The sequence below is a fragment of the Chiloscyllium punctatum genome, chromosome 33, assembly GCF_047496795.1.
Source record: "Chiloscyllium punctatum isolate Juve2018m chromosome 33, sChiPun1.3, whole genome shotgun sequence".
NCBI lineage: Eukaryota > Metazoa > Chordata > Chondrichthyes > Orectolobiformes > Hemiscylliidae > Chiloscyllium > Chiloscyllium punctatum.
In genome coordinates this window covers 26,943,224-26,959,111 of record NC_092771.1, presented here as the reverse complement: position 1 = coordinate 26,959,111, position 15,888 = coordinate 26,943,224, and the positions used below count along the sequence as shown (strand labels likewise).

Sequence of the window (15,888 nt, the reverse complement as noted above, 5' to 3'; positions counted from 1 at the left end):
ATGTAGCACCTCGCATTTATCTAAATTAAACTCTCCATCTGCCATTCCACAACCCATTGGTCCATCTGTGGCTGTGTCTTCAGTTCCTGAGACTGCAAGCTCTGGAATTCACTCCCCATATGATTGTCCATCTCTTCCTCAATTTCTTGCTTAAAGGCACTCTTAAAACTTACCTTTTTGACCAAAATTTTTTTCATTTAGCCTACCTTCTCCTTATGAGACTCAATGTTATGTTTAGTTTAATCATGCTCTTTGAAGCACTTTTGGATCTTTTTAATTTTTCCTCATGACAATATAAATTTTTGTTGTTTAGTGCTGCCGCTCAATGGGTCACGTTTAAGATGCCTTGCTAGTTTTGCCGAGTTCATAAATTTTGCTTTCTCATTCTGAAGTACATGTTTTCACCCCAGTGCTCTCCATAAAGACAAGACTACAGTTTCTCAATATTTTCGTCATGGTGATCACTCTCGACTGATTGTTCTTTGGCATGACTTATTTCATTTTATTGCTTCTTCCTGCAGTGAGTGCAATTATGAGAGGTTTGTATACATGTTAGGTCTTGGATCAAACTTCTTTCCCTCTCAAATTGCCAAAACGTCTAATAAAGGGCCACAGGTGTTCTGTGTCTGACCTTCTTTATTCACCATACTTCAGTGCAGATAGTTTACATGTGTTCTGTAGTAGTTAATCTATCTCAGGGCAGGTCCTCTGTTCATTTTCTTTTTTTACCCCTTATGGTCATGTCTTTTCAGTTGCCTGTAAACCTCCCATTTTCAGTTTCAGTGAGCAATATCATTATGTGGGCTCTAGCAGTGTTCAAAAGAAGTGGCTAGTTTAGCTGAAAAAAGACCATGTTATAAACGGCAATATCCTAAACAAAACGAGCACTTGCAGCAAAGAAACACTGGGAGACCCTAATACTTTCATGGTGTCAACTATGGAACTCATTGACACTGTCACATTCCCAATTTGGATAGCCTGCAGTGTATCAAGAACTATTAATTTTAAATATAGTATGCCATCCATTGTAAAGCTATTGCATCTGTAGCTTTCCCTGAATTGGAACCTCTACTGCTTTCCCTTGCAGTTTTGTCTTTGCAATGGTGTCACATGAATTTACACTAGTGACTGTGAGTCAATATTAGTCTTTATGAAAGATTCAGATTTTATGGAATGGTGAACTGTTTATCTAGGATGCATCGTGGATGAGAAACTGCACTATGTGTGAGATTGATTGCTAGTTTGATTCATGCCCAGGGACACAGTGATTTTCTCTGCTTCGGATGCCGTGTAAAGAACTTATTATATATACAGTGACTGATTTGAAAATTAGGATCTGAGGAAAGAAAAGACCGCTGATACCAGTACCTATGATACTTATAATTTGTAGGTTTCATTGTGTGCATATATAAAAATAATACAGGTGCACTTGCTGTATCTTATTTACTTTCAATAATACTTATGTGGATTCCTGTTGTTGAGAAATGTCTGTTGTGTTAACAGTATCCAATGATGCTTCATGAGAGATAATTCTTGCTCCTCTACTCTGTCATTAGCAACAGAAGAAGCTTTCACTTTTGTTAAGGTTTGAAGTTTGACACCTGGGAGCTGTTGCATGAATACAGAGAGAGTTGAGCTTGTGCATTCACAAAGCAGCCAAGGCTCAAATTTAACTGGGTCCATCAGATGTGGTAGAAGTACATTTGAGTGAAACATCTATCGACCTGTGTCTTCTGCAGGGGGTGGGCAGGGAATGCACTAATGCACTGTGTTGTCCGGTGTTTGTGTCCATCATTAAGTTAAACTACACTTTATAGAGCTTAACTTTATTTTAATGTAATTTTCAAATGTGTGACTAATGTCGAAGGTTTATGTAAGTTCAATAAAGTTGCAAGACAATTCCCAGTTAGATATGTGCATCCGAGGACTTGAAGTCAGAAAGGAAGTAGAGGTTAACAGGGTGTAGCCTGCACAAGACTTTAATGTTTATTCTCTTGCACTTGTGCAGGCAGTGTTGAATTTTTAATAATACAGTTCTTCTTTACTGGTTCATTGAAACCAAAGTTCAGAATTCGGAAAAAGGAAAGAATTTCAGTACCTTGTTGTAAAATGTGAATGAGTAATTGAATCCTTACAATGGGTTACTCAATGAGAACAGATACACCTGTTTTTCTCCTGCTTGCTAATTGTAATATATGCAGAGCACAGACTATAAGAGAGAGGACCTGCATTTATACCGCATCTTATGTCACTAGGAAGATAACATGACTTATAAAATGACTTGTATGGAGCACTTCTGTGTGATTGAAGATTGTGTAACAGCAGCGAGGACTATAGGATAATATTGGAGTTCCCCTTAAGCGTCACCCACACTGCACCCTCCCACCCACTGTCTGAGTTAGATTGATCTTTCAGCCAGGAGTTTTTTAAAAAGACAATGTTATAACCACTGGCCAACTTAGGTTTCTAGGACTTGTGAAAGTTGACACGACTTTGTGTTTAAACCTCCTCAGAAATTGATATGCTTTTTAACAACTGAATCAAAGGAGGCTTTTTATTTTACAAAGTGTTGAAAGTACTTTGAACTCTTTTGCTCATTATTTGAATATAATTTGCACTTGTTCAGTCCTCCATTTTTTTCACAATACTTCTGCAGCTGTTTCTCCTTTTGACCACTCCTTCACCTCCAACTTTGATATGCTTGTGGTTTCATTAAACAAGCCTTTATTCAATCCCATCTTGGTTGATTTTCCTGATGGTATTCCCCCTTCTCAGCTGTCAGAAATCCAGGAGGTGAACACATATGAATTGGCTTGCTTGCTGTCTCTTAGTTTGACCTTTCATCACCAGAATTAGCTAAGCAACTTCTCAAGGTTCATAAATTAACCCCATCTTATTTTAGTCACTCTCTTCTCCCCATTCACTTTATTTTCACCTCGAACAAGGAGCTCACATACATCTTTATCACTAAGGTGGAAACCCATCGATATAGTTGGCTCAGTTACTTCTTTTCTGTGATGCTGTACCTTTTCTCTTGCTTTCAAGATTCTGCTTAAAGTCCACCTGACTAAGAGTTTTCTCCTCCCTTTGTTGTTTTGTTCTTTGGCTTCACCACTTTTCTTTGACCACACCTCTGTGAAGCACCTCAAATTGTGTCTCTATTTAAAAGATGCAATACAAATACATGTTGTAAAGTAAATAAATTAACTGAATTAACAATTACATTGTGTGTATTTAATGGTCCACTTCCTGTCCAGATTTATAGGGCTCCCTTGAGTATGAACACATAATGAAGCGCCGACTGGATGAGCAGGAAACAGTTTATGCGCCTCAACAGCGTCGGATTGCAAGCAGCGCTGAAACGTTTTCACACCAGCATCGGGTGCTGGCCCCAGCACCCCCTGTCTACGAAGCGGTATCAGAGAATATGCAGCCCACTGCTGGCATTCAGTACTCAGTCGCCCCAGGATACCAGGTACTTTATTATCTTTGTCGGGAATTTTTTAAGCTGGTCTTTAAAGTGTGCTGCGACTCAGTCTATGGAATGTCCAAAAACCCTTGACAGTGGAGGCAAGTTTAGATTGTAGTTCGCTACTGGCCTATGTCAAGCACACATTAGTTCAGAGCTCATCACCTGTAGTTTATGGCTACATGAAGTAAACTGATTTCATTTTATGTTCTGGTCTCACTGAATGAAGTCCAAGTACTGGCTAATACAAGAGCATAAGATTAAAAGAATCTGTTGAACTCAATCACGAATGTTTTCAATGACATGGCCCCTATTGTTCTATAATGAAGAGCGCTCCACAGACAACTGATCATCTGAGAGAAAAAAAATCTTCAATGTTTAATCCTCAGATAGAAATAATATAACGTTAAAGCATGGGTGGCACGGTGGCACAGTGGTTAGCACTGCTGCCTCACAGCGCCAGAGACCCGGGTTCAATTCCTGCCTCAGGCGACTGATTGTGTGGAGTTTGCACATTCTCCCCGTGTCTGCGTGGGTTTCCTCCAGGTGCTTCGGTTTCCTCCCACAGTCCAAAGATGTGCAGGTCAGGTGAATTGGCCATGCTAAATTGCCCATAGTGTTAGGTAAAGGGGTAAATGTAGGGGAATGGGTGGGTTATGCTTCAGTGGGTCGGTGTGGACTTGTTGGGCCGAAGGGCCAGTTTCCACACTGTTAGTAATCTAATCTAAAGTATGAAAATAGACACTTTTCTCTTGATTCCAAACCCATTGCTTTGCTGTAAAAGTGGCATAAGTTGAATATCCAGTATTCTCTAAGTGTAAATTCACCAAAAAAAATACAATATTTGGCAAGTAAATTAGAGTGGAGATGAAGACTTTCTTTTGTTGTCACAGTGAATTGTTATGACCTTGAATGCACTGACTGAACAGGCGACAAAAGTGCATACAATGGTTGGGAGTTTATGAAACCATCAGAGATTGCTGTCATTACACCTCCGAATCAAAACATGAGTTCAGGGTTCCAATGCAAGTGCAGACTAACGCATAGATCTTAAATGTTGAGGGAGTCAGTTTGCTCCTTTTTTGTGTGTGTATGAGGTTTTTTTAATCTTTTACAGTTCTTAATATTGTTGTGAGGAACTCTATGAAAAGTTCTAACTTCTTCAGAGCAATATTTTTAATGGTGAGCTGGTCATTACACAACCTTAGTTTGGCCATGAAGGAGTTGTAGAAAATTAAGTTTTTTAATTATGATTCTGAAACAGTGCTTTCTAAATGATTTACAAAAATTGTAAATAAGTTTAATTTTTAAGACTTAAGACATTTTTTAGCATAGCCTGACATGTTACGTCCCTTTTTTAAAGTTTTTTCTGTGAAAATTTTAGAAAGTTATTTTCATTAGTGGTTTTAGATTCCTGTTTTGCTGTCTGTAAAAAAAAATTCTTTGATGTGATTGACTGTTTAGCTTGATGACATTACTGCAGGGTATCTCACTGGGCAACACTACAGTCAATCTCACAAGAAAAGAGCTAAAGTTATCATCACAGATTACTAGGGCTTTCAATGTAACTTTCTATGAGATCAGCAATGATTGCCTTTGATTAGATTAGATTACATTACAGTGTGGAAACAGGCCCTTCGGCCCAACAAGTCCACACCGACCCGCCGAAGCGCAACCCATCCATACCCCTACATTTATCCCTTACCTAACACTACAGGCAATTTAGTACGGCCAATTCACCTGACCCTGCACATCTTTGGACTATGGGAGGAAACCGGAGCACCTGGAGGAAACCCACGCAAACACGGGGAGAACGTGCAAACTCCACACAGTCAGTCCCCCTGAGGCGGGAATTGAACCCAGGTCTCAGGCGCTGTGAGGCAGCAGTGCTAACCACTGGGAGGCAGCAAGACTGAATTAAGACTAGCAGCCAGTAGCTTCCAAAAGGGATATATGATGTTAATTGGACAGCTCTTTCAAAAAGCTGCTGCAGGCATGATGCACTAAATAGTCACCTTCTGTTCTGTATCATTGTGTTTTAAAAAGCAGGCTCTAACCATTAAAGGTATTTCTAAGAGATACTTCTGATTTGAAACTTTAATTTTGATGTTGGGGTGTGCAAATATTGTACATGTGGTCAATAAGTACTTCAGTTGGTGGAGATTTCCATAGGTTTAGTGGAATTTTACTTGTGGCTCTTATTTTATCTGGATGTAAATTAATAGTTGGAATCTGATGGGGAGATCATTGAGCATGATACGTGGGAGTTCTTTTGGGGTTTTCTTTGATATGTAGTTCCTTGTATGAGATTGTGCTGAAGAGGACCAGGTTAATGCAGACACCTGCTTTAGAATCATAGTCAACCCTTGAAAATTTGCATACAAAAGGAAGCCATTTGACCCTTCAGTTGTACCAGCTCTCTGCAAGTGCAACTCACCTTTTCTACTACTCCACCTTTTCCCAATTTATATCTTTCTACTCTGTCTAGACTTCTCACTATTTTGCACCATGATCCTGTTGCTGTTCTTCAAAGAGAACAGTCTCAACTTTTCCAATCTATCCATGTCGCTGTAGTTCTTCATCACTGGAATGATTCTTGTGAATCTTTTCCCTGTCCTCTCTAATGCCTTCACAAACTTCTGAAACTGTGGTATCTGGAATTGGAACCATAAAAGTATTTTATGAAATCATAAATTTTATCATAAGTTTATACATTTTGAATGAGAGCTTTTTTCCAAAGGTTTCCTTTTATTCATCGTCATTGAGGCTGAATAGGCGAGGGCTATTTTCCCTGGAGTGTCAGAGGCTGAGAGGGGAACCTTTATAGAAGTTTGTAAGATCACGAGGAGCATGGATAGGGTGAATAGTCAAGGTCTTTTCCCCAGGTAGGGAAATCCAAAACTCAAGGGCATTGGTTTAAACTGAGAGGGGTGAAATTCAAAAAAGGACCCAAGTGACAACTTTTTCATGCAGAAGCTGCCAGAGGACGTGTTCGAGGCTGCTAAAATAACAACATTTAAAAGGCATCTGGATGAATAGGAAGGGTTTAAAGGGATATAGGCCAAATGCTGGTTAATGGAATTAGATTCATTTAGTAGCACTGCTGCCTCACAGCACCAGGGTCCCAGGTTCAATTCCAGCCTCAGGTGACTGTCTCTGTGGAGTTTGCACATTCTCCCCTTGTCTGCATGGATTTCCTCCGCGTGCTCCGGTTTCCTCCCACAGTCCAAAGATGTGTAGGTCAGGTGAATTGGCCATGGTAAATTGTCCATAGTGTTAGGTACATTAGTCAGAGGGAAGTGGGTCTGGGTGGGTTACTCTTTGGAGAGTCAGTGTGGACTGGTTGGGCCAAAGGCCCTGTATCCACACTCTAGAGAATCTAATCAATATCTCATCAGCAAGGATGAGTTGGACTAAAGGGTCTGTTTCCATGCTGCACAACTCTATGACTCTGTAATTCAATAGCACAAGTAACAATAGTTGTGCTGTTAGGCATTGGTAAATTGAACTGACCAATAGCACTTTGGGAGCAGGTGGTGGTTTGCTCAGTTCTTGATATAGTTTGTAGATTAGAAGTTGTGTGTTTGCTTGCGTGATTTTTTTAAACTATCACTGAATACTTAGCACTCTAATGCACAGTGAGTCATGAGTTCTGTTATCCTTTATGTTTTCATCCATCGCACGTCACTTATAGCCTAAAGAATGGGCAAACTATCTCTGCCTGGATGCGTCAATGTTTGCTTTCGCACCAGTCATAGAAAGAAATCTGTATTAATGGGATGAATAGTGTGCTGATTTGAATACAAGTAATGTGTGTTTCCAAAGTGGAGAAATGTTGCATCTCTTTATACATGCAGTGAATTTACAGGTGTACTCCTGTTTTCAGAGTTCAAAAACCAAATATTCCTCCAGGGCATTTAGCAACCTGCTAATGACAGGTGGCTGGGTATGTGGATTGGTAACGTGACATTGCAAAATACTGTCTGCAATTATGGCACATGTTAGCCCAAGCAACAGTTTATGTTTATCAAAGCCATGTCGAAGCAGTCTTCCTCCATTCACAAATTGGAGCTGAGGGGCTGTTCTTTTCTGCTTAACCCATGCCCCTTGCATGTAGTGTCTAAAATGAATGAATTTGGAGCTGGCTGAAGGTGCTTTCTTACTATAATCGCATCATTGCAGTATCACCCTAATGACTCTTGGCATTCCCTGCATAATATTTTACTGTCATCAGCAGTACAACTGGAAGCTGGTTAAAATCAATGAGTGCTCTTGTGGCACTGAGGTAGTGTCCCTATCTCTGAGCGAGGGGCCTGGTTCAAATTACACTTGCTCCAGAGCTGCACCATAATATGTCTGACCAGATTGATTAGAAAATATCTATTTCATTGACTAATGTTCTACCCATCATTCTCCTTGCAGCCTAAGAACCCCAAAGGAGACAAGTTGTAGGCTGGCTGAGTGTATGGTCCACTTGAAAATGTTACTGAATATGGGAAGGTGCATTCAAATCAAACAGAAAAAGGGCTTTGTATATTGTGCTGCCTTTTGGATGTCTCCATTGTTAGACTAAAGAATCATTTAGCTGGTATGTTGCTGTCAGCCCTTTTAAAACATAAAACTAGGCACCAAAAAGTTATTTGCTTTTGTCAGGACTTTTGTCCAGTATCGACAAAGATAGGCAATTGGAAAGGTTAATATTATAGCTCATTTGAATCATTCATTCATAAAAGCAAATTAAATAGGAAATGACTCAAAAATCAATTCAGTGTTAATGCCCTCGGGCCAGTAGTAGCATCTGATGAGCAGAACCTCTGGGACATTGTGTGTGTGAAGTCTTTCCTTATCCACCTGTTCCTTAGCATATCTAGGGATGTGGAACCAAGCAAAATTAAAGCACTGTTTGTCTGTCTTCCTAAGATGTAAGACTGCTAATTTTTCTGCAGTACTTCAACCTTAGCCAACTACATGGCTGTTTTTACTTACTTTCTGTTGTCAAAATCTAGGTGGTTAGTAGTTACTCAGTGAATATTGCAATTTTACAATACAGGCTACAATGCTTACGTCCATACGTGCTTAGAGAACTCTCAAGAATTGTGTGGTAGCCTCATGAATGAGTAGAAAAGATTAAGTTCACAGACAGACATACAGCATACTCAATTTGCCACTTTTCAATTTTAGATTCATTTCCTGCAAATTTAATATTTGCTTCACAAAAATACACAAACTATTACTGTTCATAGAATCCTTACAGTGTGGAAGCAGGCCATTCAGCCCATGGAGTCCACGCTGACGCTCCGAAGAGCATCCCACCCACACCCAATCCTCTACCGTATGGGTTTCCCTAGATTTCACATGACTAATCCACCGAACCAGCACATCCCAGGATACTATGGACAATTTAGCATGGCCAATCCACCTAATGTGCATGTCTTTAACTGTCAGAAGAAACCCACGCAGACACTGGCAGAACTTGCAGACTCCACGCAGACAGTCGCCCAAGGGTGGAATTGAACCTGGATCCCTGGTGTTGTTAGGCAGCAGTGCTAACCACTGAGCCACCGTGCCATCCTGAACCCTGCCTCTTAATGGAACAGGATATGTGGTAGTAGCAACCCAGTCCAGTTCAGCACTTCTTGTATTTGTATGTCTAACAAAGCAGTTATAGTTCAGTTGAAATGAACAGAGCATTGATCAGCTTCATCTGAGATATTGTCATTGGTTGTGATGCCACCAAGCATGGATCATTCAGGCCACAAGTTCAGTCTCTGGGTGATGGTCTCACTTGGATAACTGCAGTCACAATTTGACCTCTTATTTCACTTATGGAACAAAAGGCCATATTTTCCTGGGTTGTCCTCAAACACTTGAGGATTATCCTGATTTTCTGCATAATGTTGAAACCTGCGACTTACCACTTGTGTCCATAATTAGTTTACAGTTGGTGAAGCATGCAGTTAACCAGGAGGTGTAGAGTTGAGAGTTAGGGCTGTCTTTAGTTAGTGGGGGTTGGATTCTGTTTCAGTAGGGACAGTGTGATTTCAACTGTGTGCATGGAATTTTTTTTGATGTCCTGTGTTAGTGGAAGTGCTTCGTTGGCTCTCATAGAGTCATACAGCACGGAAACAGACCCTTCAGCCCGACTTGTCCATGCTGTCCAGGTTTCCTAAACTGAACTAGTCCCATTTGCCTGCATTTGGACCATATGCCTCGAAAACTTTCCTATCCATGTACCTGTACAAATGTCTTTTAAATGTTGTAATTGTACTTGCTTCTACCATTACCTCTGGCAGATCGTTCTATATACACAGCATTCTGTATATGATAAAGTTGCCCCTCAGATTCCTTTTAAATCTTTTCCCTCTCACCTTAAAGCTATGCTGTCTAGTTTTGGACTCCCTTGCCCTGGAGAAAAGACCTTGGCTATTCAGCTTATCCATGCTCCTCATGATTTTGTGTGGCTTTGCTTCCTTCCTTGTGATCTGATGTTCTGCAGTGATTCTAGGTAAATCACATCAGTCCTTGCTGTTTTGTCTGACCTGGTTACTATCAGGGTGTTGCGTGGTTATCGCTTGGTTGCTCCCAGACTGGATGGCAGATGCCAGGCTTTTTGGCTTGAGTATGTGAAGTCGAACAACTTTGGTTCCTGCCATCTGGCATCATTCAGGAAATGAGCGTGATGAGTATTATTGCCACATCAGTGTCTTAATTTTCCCCATATTCCTCTTGGAGTAATTCACTTTCCACGATCTTCAGGCAAGGCATTTTTTTTCTGGAGACCCAAGAACCAAATTTGGTGGTTGCCAGCATGAGGTGTTGAGTAAAGAGGTGTAGATCATCTACCATGAACATCAACTAGCCACTAAATGCCATGACCAGCTGTTTCTAGAAGCATGACACTCGCTGACTCCATCAATAAACACATTGACCTTGACTGGGTATACCGACCACTGCAACGAGCAACCAGAACCAGTAACTGGAACCAGTGGGAATGAAACCAAATAAGTTCCAACTGACAAAGTAAAGCAACGCTTCTCAGGAGGCTCCACTGCACTGAGAGTGTCATCTAGAAAAACATCTGTAAACCAATTTCCCAGCATGGCAAACATATCCACAAAAACTGCGAGGTGATAGATTTTGGGAAGGGGTGAGATCTGGTAAGTGATAGTATCTGCAGTTGGCATCCTGACTGCCTTTTGCAGATTTCAGCATGATTCTAATTTGATATTTATAGATTTTACTGCTGAGCCCAATTTCTAATGAGTTGTTGGCGATGTTTTTACTGGGGCAGCATGATAGCACTTGACTGACTACTGACGTGCTCCTGATCTTTGCTTTCATGGATCATGAAGCAAAGATCAGGTAAGTAGTTGGCGGAATAAAATGTGAAAGGCTGCTTTACATCGTACATTTGTTTAGGCCACGTACAGAGGTCATAGAGATGTACAGCACGGAAACCAACCCTTTGGCCCAATCCGGCCAAGCCGACCAGATATCCCAACTCAATCTAGTCCCACCTGCCAGCACCTGGCCCATATCCCTCCAAACCCTTCCTATTCATATACCCATCCAAATGCCTTTTAAATGTTGCAATTGTACCAGCCTCCACCACTTCCTCTGGAAGCTCATTCCATACACGTACAACCCTCTGCGTGAAAAAGTTGTCCCTTAGGTCCCTTTGTACTTGGCAATATGGGCTTATCAGTTGGAAAGGTCTGTGTGGTGCGTTTCCTACAGGGTGACTATGTCCACCTTCCTGTCCAAGGTACTGTTGGAAGGAGCTCAGGTCCACCTGGATAGGCTGTTGATATTGAATCTTTTTGATCGCATTAGTTTGCAGATTTTCGGGTTGGAAAATTGACTCTAACAGGAGAATTGCATAGCAGCTGCTTACTCCCTCCCATACCACAAGTGACAGGATTTAATTACCTGTCACTGTCTTGAAGCTTGGGTGGTGAGAAGGAATATTTAAAATTGAATGGCATGGAATTCTGTTCTTGAATTAGACTCTTATCTGCATCAAGAATATGATAATGAAGTTTGACATTATCACATCAATATGAGAAATAGAAAAGCAGAATACATTTTTAGATGCTGAGACTGGGAAATGTGCACATTCAAAGGGATCTAGTTATCCTTGTACAAGAATCATTACAAAGGTAAATTGTACATCAGCCTTTGTTACAAGGAGATTGGAATAAAGCAAAGAATTCATACCACAATAGGACTTTGATGAGGTTACACCGAGAATACAATGTGCTGCTTTGGACTCATTCCCTAAGGAAGAATACACATCCCCTCAAGGGAATACAACAAAGATTTTTGGGATGGTAGGTTGTCTACTGAAGAAAGTTTAAGGAGACTAGGTATGGAGATTAGCATAATGAGAGGTGATCTGACGGAAACATATAAAATGAAAGGGCTAGTTTGGGTAAATACTGGGAAAAAAGTTTTTGACTGTTCTGGCAATTTAGAACATGGGGGTCAGTGCACCAAATAAGGGTCAATGTTCCATCTCCTTTCACTCCCCTTCCCTTCAACTTGGTTGACTTCATTTCTGGGGATTGGCTGTCTACTAATATATATTACAAGCCCACTGACTTCCGCAGCTACAAACTACACTACTCAACTACCTCACACCCTGCATCTATTAAAGATTTAATTCTATTCTCCTAGTTTTTCCATCTCTTTTCCACCCCGTCAGCCTCCACATTCAAAAATCATCTTTCACCATTTTTGCATCCGGTACAATGCAATCACCAAACACATTTTCCCCTCTGTCAGTGTTCCAAAGAAACCATTTTCACCCCAAACACCTTTTATCCCTTTCTATGGTTTGTGGGAGATGTAACACTTACCCAATTATTTATTTTCTCTCCTCACTGTCCAAGGCTTCAAAAGTTCCTTTCAGGTGAAATTGTAATTTACTTTCAATTTAGTCTACTATATTCACCGGTAACAGTGCGGCTCCTCTATATTAAGGAAGCCAAGTGTAGATGGGTAGCGCCGTTGTGGAATATCTCTCTACTCCATATTTAAGTGTGGTTCCAAGCTTCCAAATATTTTAATTCAAATATTTTAATTCAGCATCTTGCGCTCGCATTCACATCTCTATCCTTGCTCTGCTATACCATTGCACTGAAGCTAAATCCCTGGTTGGGTTCTTTACAACAATCATTAAATCCAGTAATTTTTGAAATTGGACCCTGCCTTTTATTTTTAATTCTTTTATTTTCCATTGCCAGTTTAAATTTTAATTTTTTTTCCTTTTCAGACATAACTGTTAATTGTTCCGGCATTTATGCTCACTGGATACTTTGTTTCTTCACTAGAACAATGACTACTTCCTTCGCCGTTTGTTCCAGGACATCTTTGCACTGCTGGCATTTAACCTCTCTCTCAACCTCTTCTTTATTCCGTTTTGCGTTTCCTCCAGTGCCCCACTTTTGACAGCATGAACCCTATCATATTTCAGCCACCCTACAGTTCTAAAGAATAGCCCTATTCGAACCATAGCATAAACTCTGCTTTTCTCTCCACGATGTCACCAGACTTACTGAGAAGTTGCAGTACATTGCATTTTTATTTCAGACTTCCAACATCTGCAGTACTTTCACTGTCGGAGTAAGTGGCTAGCTATTTAAGACTGAGATGAGGAAAAATTTTTTCATTCCTAGGATTGTAGATCTTTATTGCAGAAAGTGTGGATCTTTGTAATTGAGAGAGAGATCAAGAGTTTTTGTGACCGAGATAATTTAGCAGTATGGAATAGTGAGGAAAGTTAGAGTTGATACAGAAGGTCAACCATGATCTTATGTGATGGCAGATCAGACTTGAAAAGTACAGTTCCTGCTTCTGAATTTCTAGAATGGGCTATTAACTTTCTGAATACCAATGCATATTTTCCTCTGCTTCTTGCAAATGCGCTGAAACTAGTTACCTAATGAAGCAGCAGTGCTTTGAAAGCTAGTACCTCCAAATAAACCTGTTGGACTATAACTTGGTGTTGTGAGATTTTTAACTTTGTCCCACCCCAGTCCAACACTGGCACCTTGACATCATGGCTTTCCTGGTTACGTGATCCAGTCAAAGGTGACTTGCAATTGACTTTCACAATGCTGATCTTGCCTAAGAAGAGCATTTTAAAACAATATTTCCACTTATTTAAAAACAAGTCTGCAAGCTAAGTTTTGGTTCAGGAGCCATATTCCATCTGAATAAACCTGTATTTTGTCAGGCTTGAATTGTATCAGTCAAAGGGGTTGCAGAATGCATACTAAGACTACACCTACTGCCACCTAAAATTTGATTTTTGGGCTTAGGTTTGCTCCCTGAGCTGGAAGGTTCATTTTCAGACATTTTGTTATCACATTAGGTAACGTCTTCAGTGAGCCTCTGAATGAAGTACTGTTGGTGTAGCTGGCTTTCTGTTTATATGTTTGGGTTTCCTTGGGTTGGTGACATCATTTCCTATGGTGATGTCATTTCTTGTTCTTTTTCTCAGGGGGTGGTAAATGGGATCCAAGTCAAAGTGCTTGTTGATAGAGTTCCGGTTGGAATTATTGTGCGTACGTTTGTTTGGCTTGTCCTAGGATGGGTGTGTTGTCCCAATCAAAGTGGTGTCCTTCCTCATCCATGTGTAAGGATACCAGTGAGAGTGGGTCATGTCTTTTTGTTGGCTAGTTTTCTGCCTGTTTGTCCAATGTAGTGTTTGTTATAGTTCTTGCAAGTTATTTTACGATGTTGATTTTTATATTGAACGTTCCTATCTTTGTGATGGGGCTGATACTTTCTCCCCACCTTTCCAGACTGAGAACTCACCCCCTTGTCAGATTAGATTAGATTACTTACAGTGTGGAAACAGGCCCTTCGGCCCAACAAGTCCACACCGCACCGCCGAAGCGCAACACACCCATACCCCTACATTTACCCCTTACCTAACACTACGGGCAATTTAGCATGGCCAATTCACCTGACCTGCACATCTTTGGACTGTGGGAGGAAACCGGAGCACCCGGAGAAAACCCACGCAGACACTGGGAGAATGTGCAAACTCCACACAGACAGTCGCCCGAGGCGGGAATTGAACCCGGGTCTCTGGTGCTGTGAGGCAGCAGTGCTAACCACTGTGCCACCGTGCCAGAAAGAAATGTTGTAGATCAGTGGAGCGTGGTGACTTTCTAGGTTCAGGGTGGAAGAAGAGCCATAAGCAGTGCCCAAACACTTCATTTTTTGGCCTGGGAAATCAAAAGCTAAGTTACTCTGGATCTCTCTGCAACTGTTTCACATTGGCCTGTGTGCAGGTTAGCTTCATGAATCTTTCATGTGTGAAGCAGTAGGTGATAGTAGAATACTTGAAGGTACCGAAGGTTAAATTGTGAGTTGTATGCATTCTGCTTAAGCAGAAATGTCAAGTTTTCCAAAGCAGACATGCATTAAAGTAACAGCAAAGGCAGCATTTCTCTTTGGTAGTCCTTTGAAATGAGGATGATCCTTGTTCATTGAATGAACCTGCTTGTGGAATTTTTTAATATGAGAAGATGCTGTTACACTACAGCTATCATACCATACTGACTAACTAAGAAACCCATTCATTCCTGAAGAAGGGCTTATGCCCGAAACGTCGATTTTCCTGCTCCTTGGATGCTGACTGACCTGCTGCACCTTTCCAGCACCACACTTTTCAACTCTGGTCTCCAGCATCTTAGTTTCTCTGAACTAAGAAACCCTCTCTGACTCTCAACTCCCTATCATAGGCATATTGGAAAACTTTCCTTGTTGATGGTCAACCTGTTTAATTGCATTTTGACACAACTCCTTTGGTCATCAAGTCCTGAGGTGGAACTTGATTCAAGAGCTTCTGGCTTTGAGGGATTCCTTTGAACAAAGGTACCAGTTCTTCCTTTATACAAAATTTTTACATCACAGTCAGTAATGCACATAAGACAACCCCAGCCACTCTCCCACAGTCACATGCCACTGAAGACACAATGCAGTGATGTGATTATCTCCAGAAACAACATAATGTAAATCATTTCCTAATGGCAAGATCTGGTGTGAATCATTTTTTTTTAACTGTAAGAAGTTGTCAGAATTTCAGTGTTCTTATTGATTCTGAATAGGAGATGATAATGTAAATTTATTCTGAATTATAGGAGATGTGAATGTAGAGTTTTTTACTTTGTACCTGTGATATAGAAACATACCACTCTACCCCTGGGGGCATCCAATTTCTTGAAGGTCAGCAGAGCAAGGTAACTCCTTAACATTCAACAAGAGCAGAATTGGGCATTTGGCCCATCAAGTCTGCTCTGCCATTTGATCATGGCTCACGTGTTTCTCAATCCCTTTCCCCTGCCCTCTCTATAAAACCTTTAATCCCCTTTCTAACCAAGAAACTGCCTCTCTCTGTCTTAAAT

The 15,888-nt window shown here is 40.8% G+C and overlaps 1 protein-coding gene across 5 annotated transcripts in view; it reads left to right on the top strand.

Moving 5' to 3' along the window:
- sin3aa (SIN3 transcription regulator family member Aa) overlaps positions 1 to 15,888 on the top strand; it is a 128,636-nt gene that overhangs the window by 38,891 nt on the left and 73,857 nt on the right. For all 5 annotated transcript variants that reach the window (XM_072553213.1, XM_072553214.1, XM_072553216.1 and 2 more), the window contains one exon: positions 3,258 to 3,475. In XM_072553213.1, coding sequence (XP_072409314.1) covers positions 3,290 to 3,475 — 186 coding nt within the window. In that variant the 5' untranslated portion in view covers positions 3,258 to 3,289. The remainder of the gene's footprint in view (positions 1 to 3,257; positions 3,476 to 15,888) is intronic.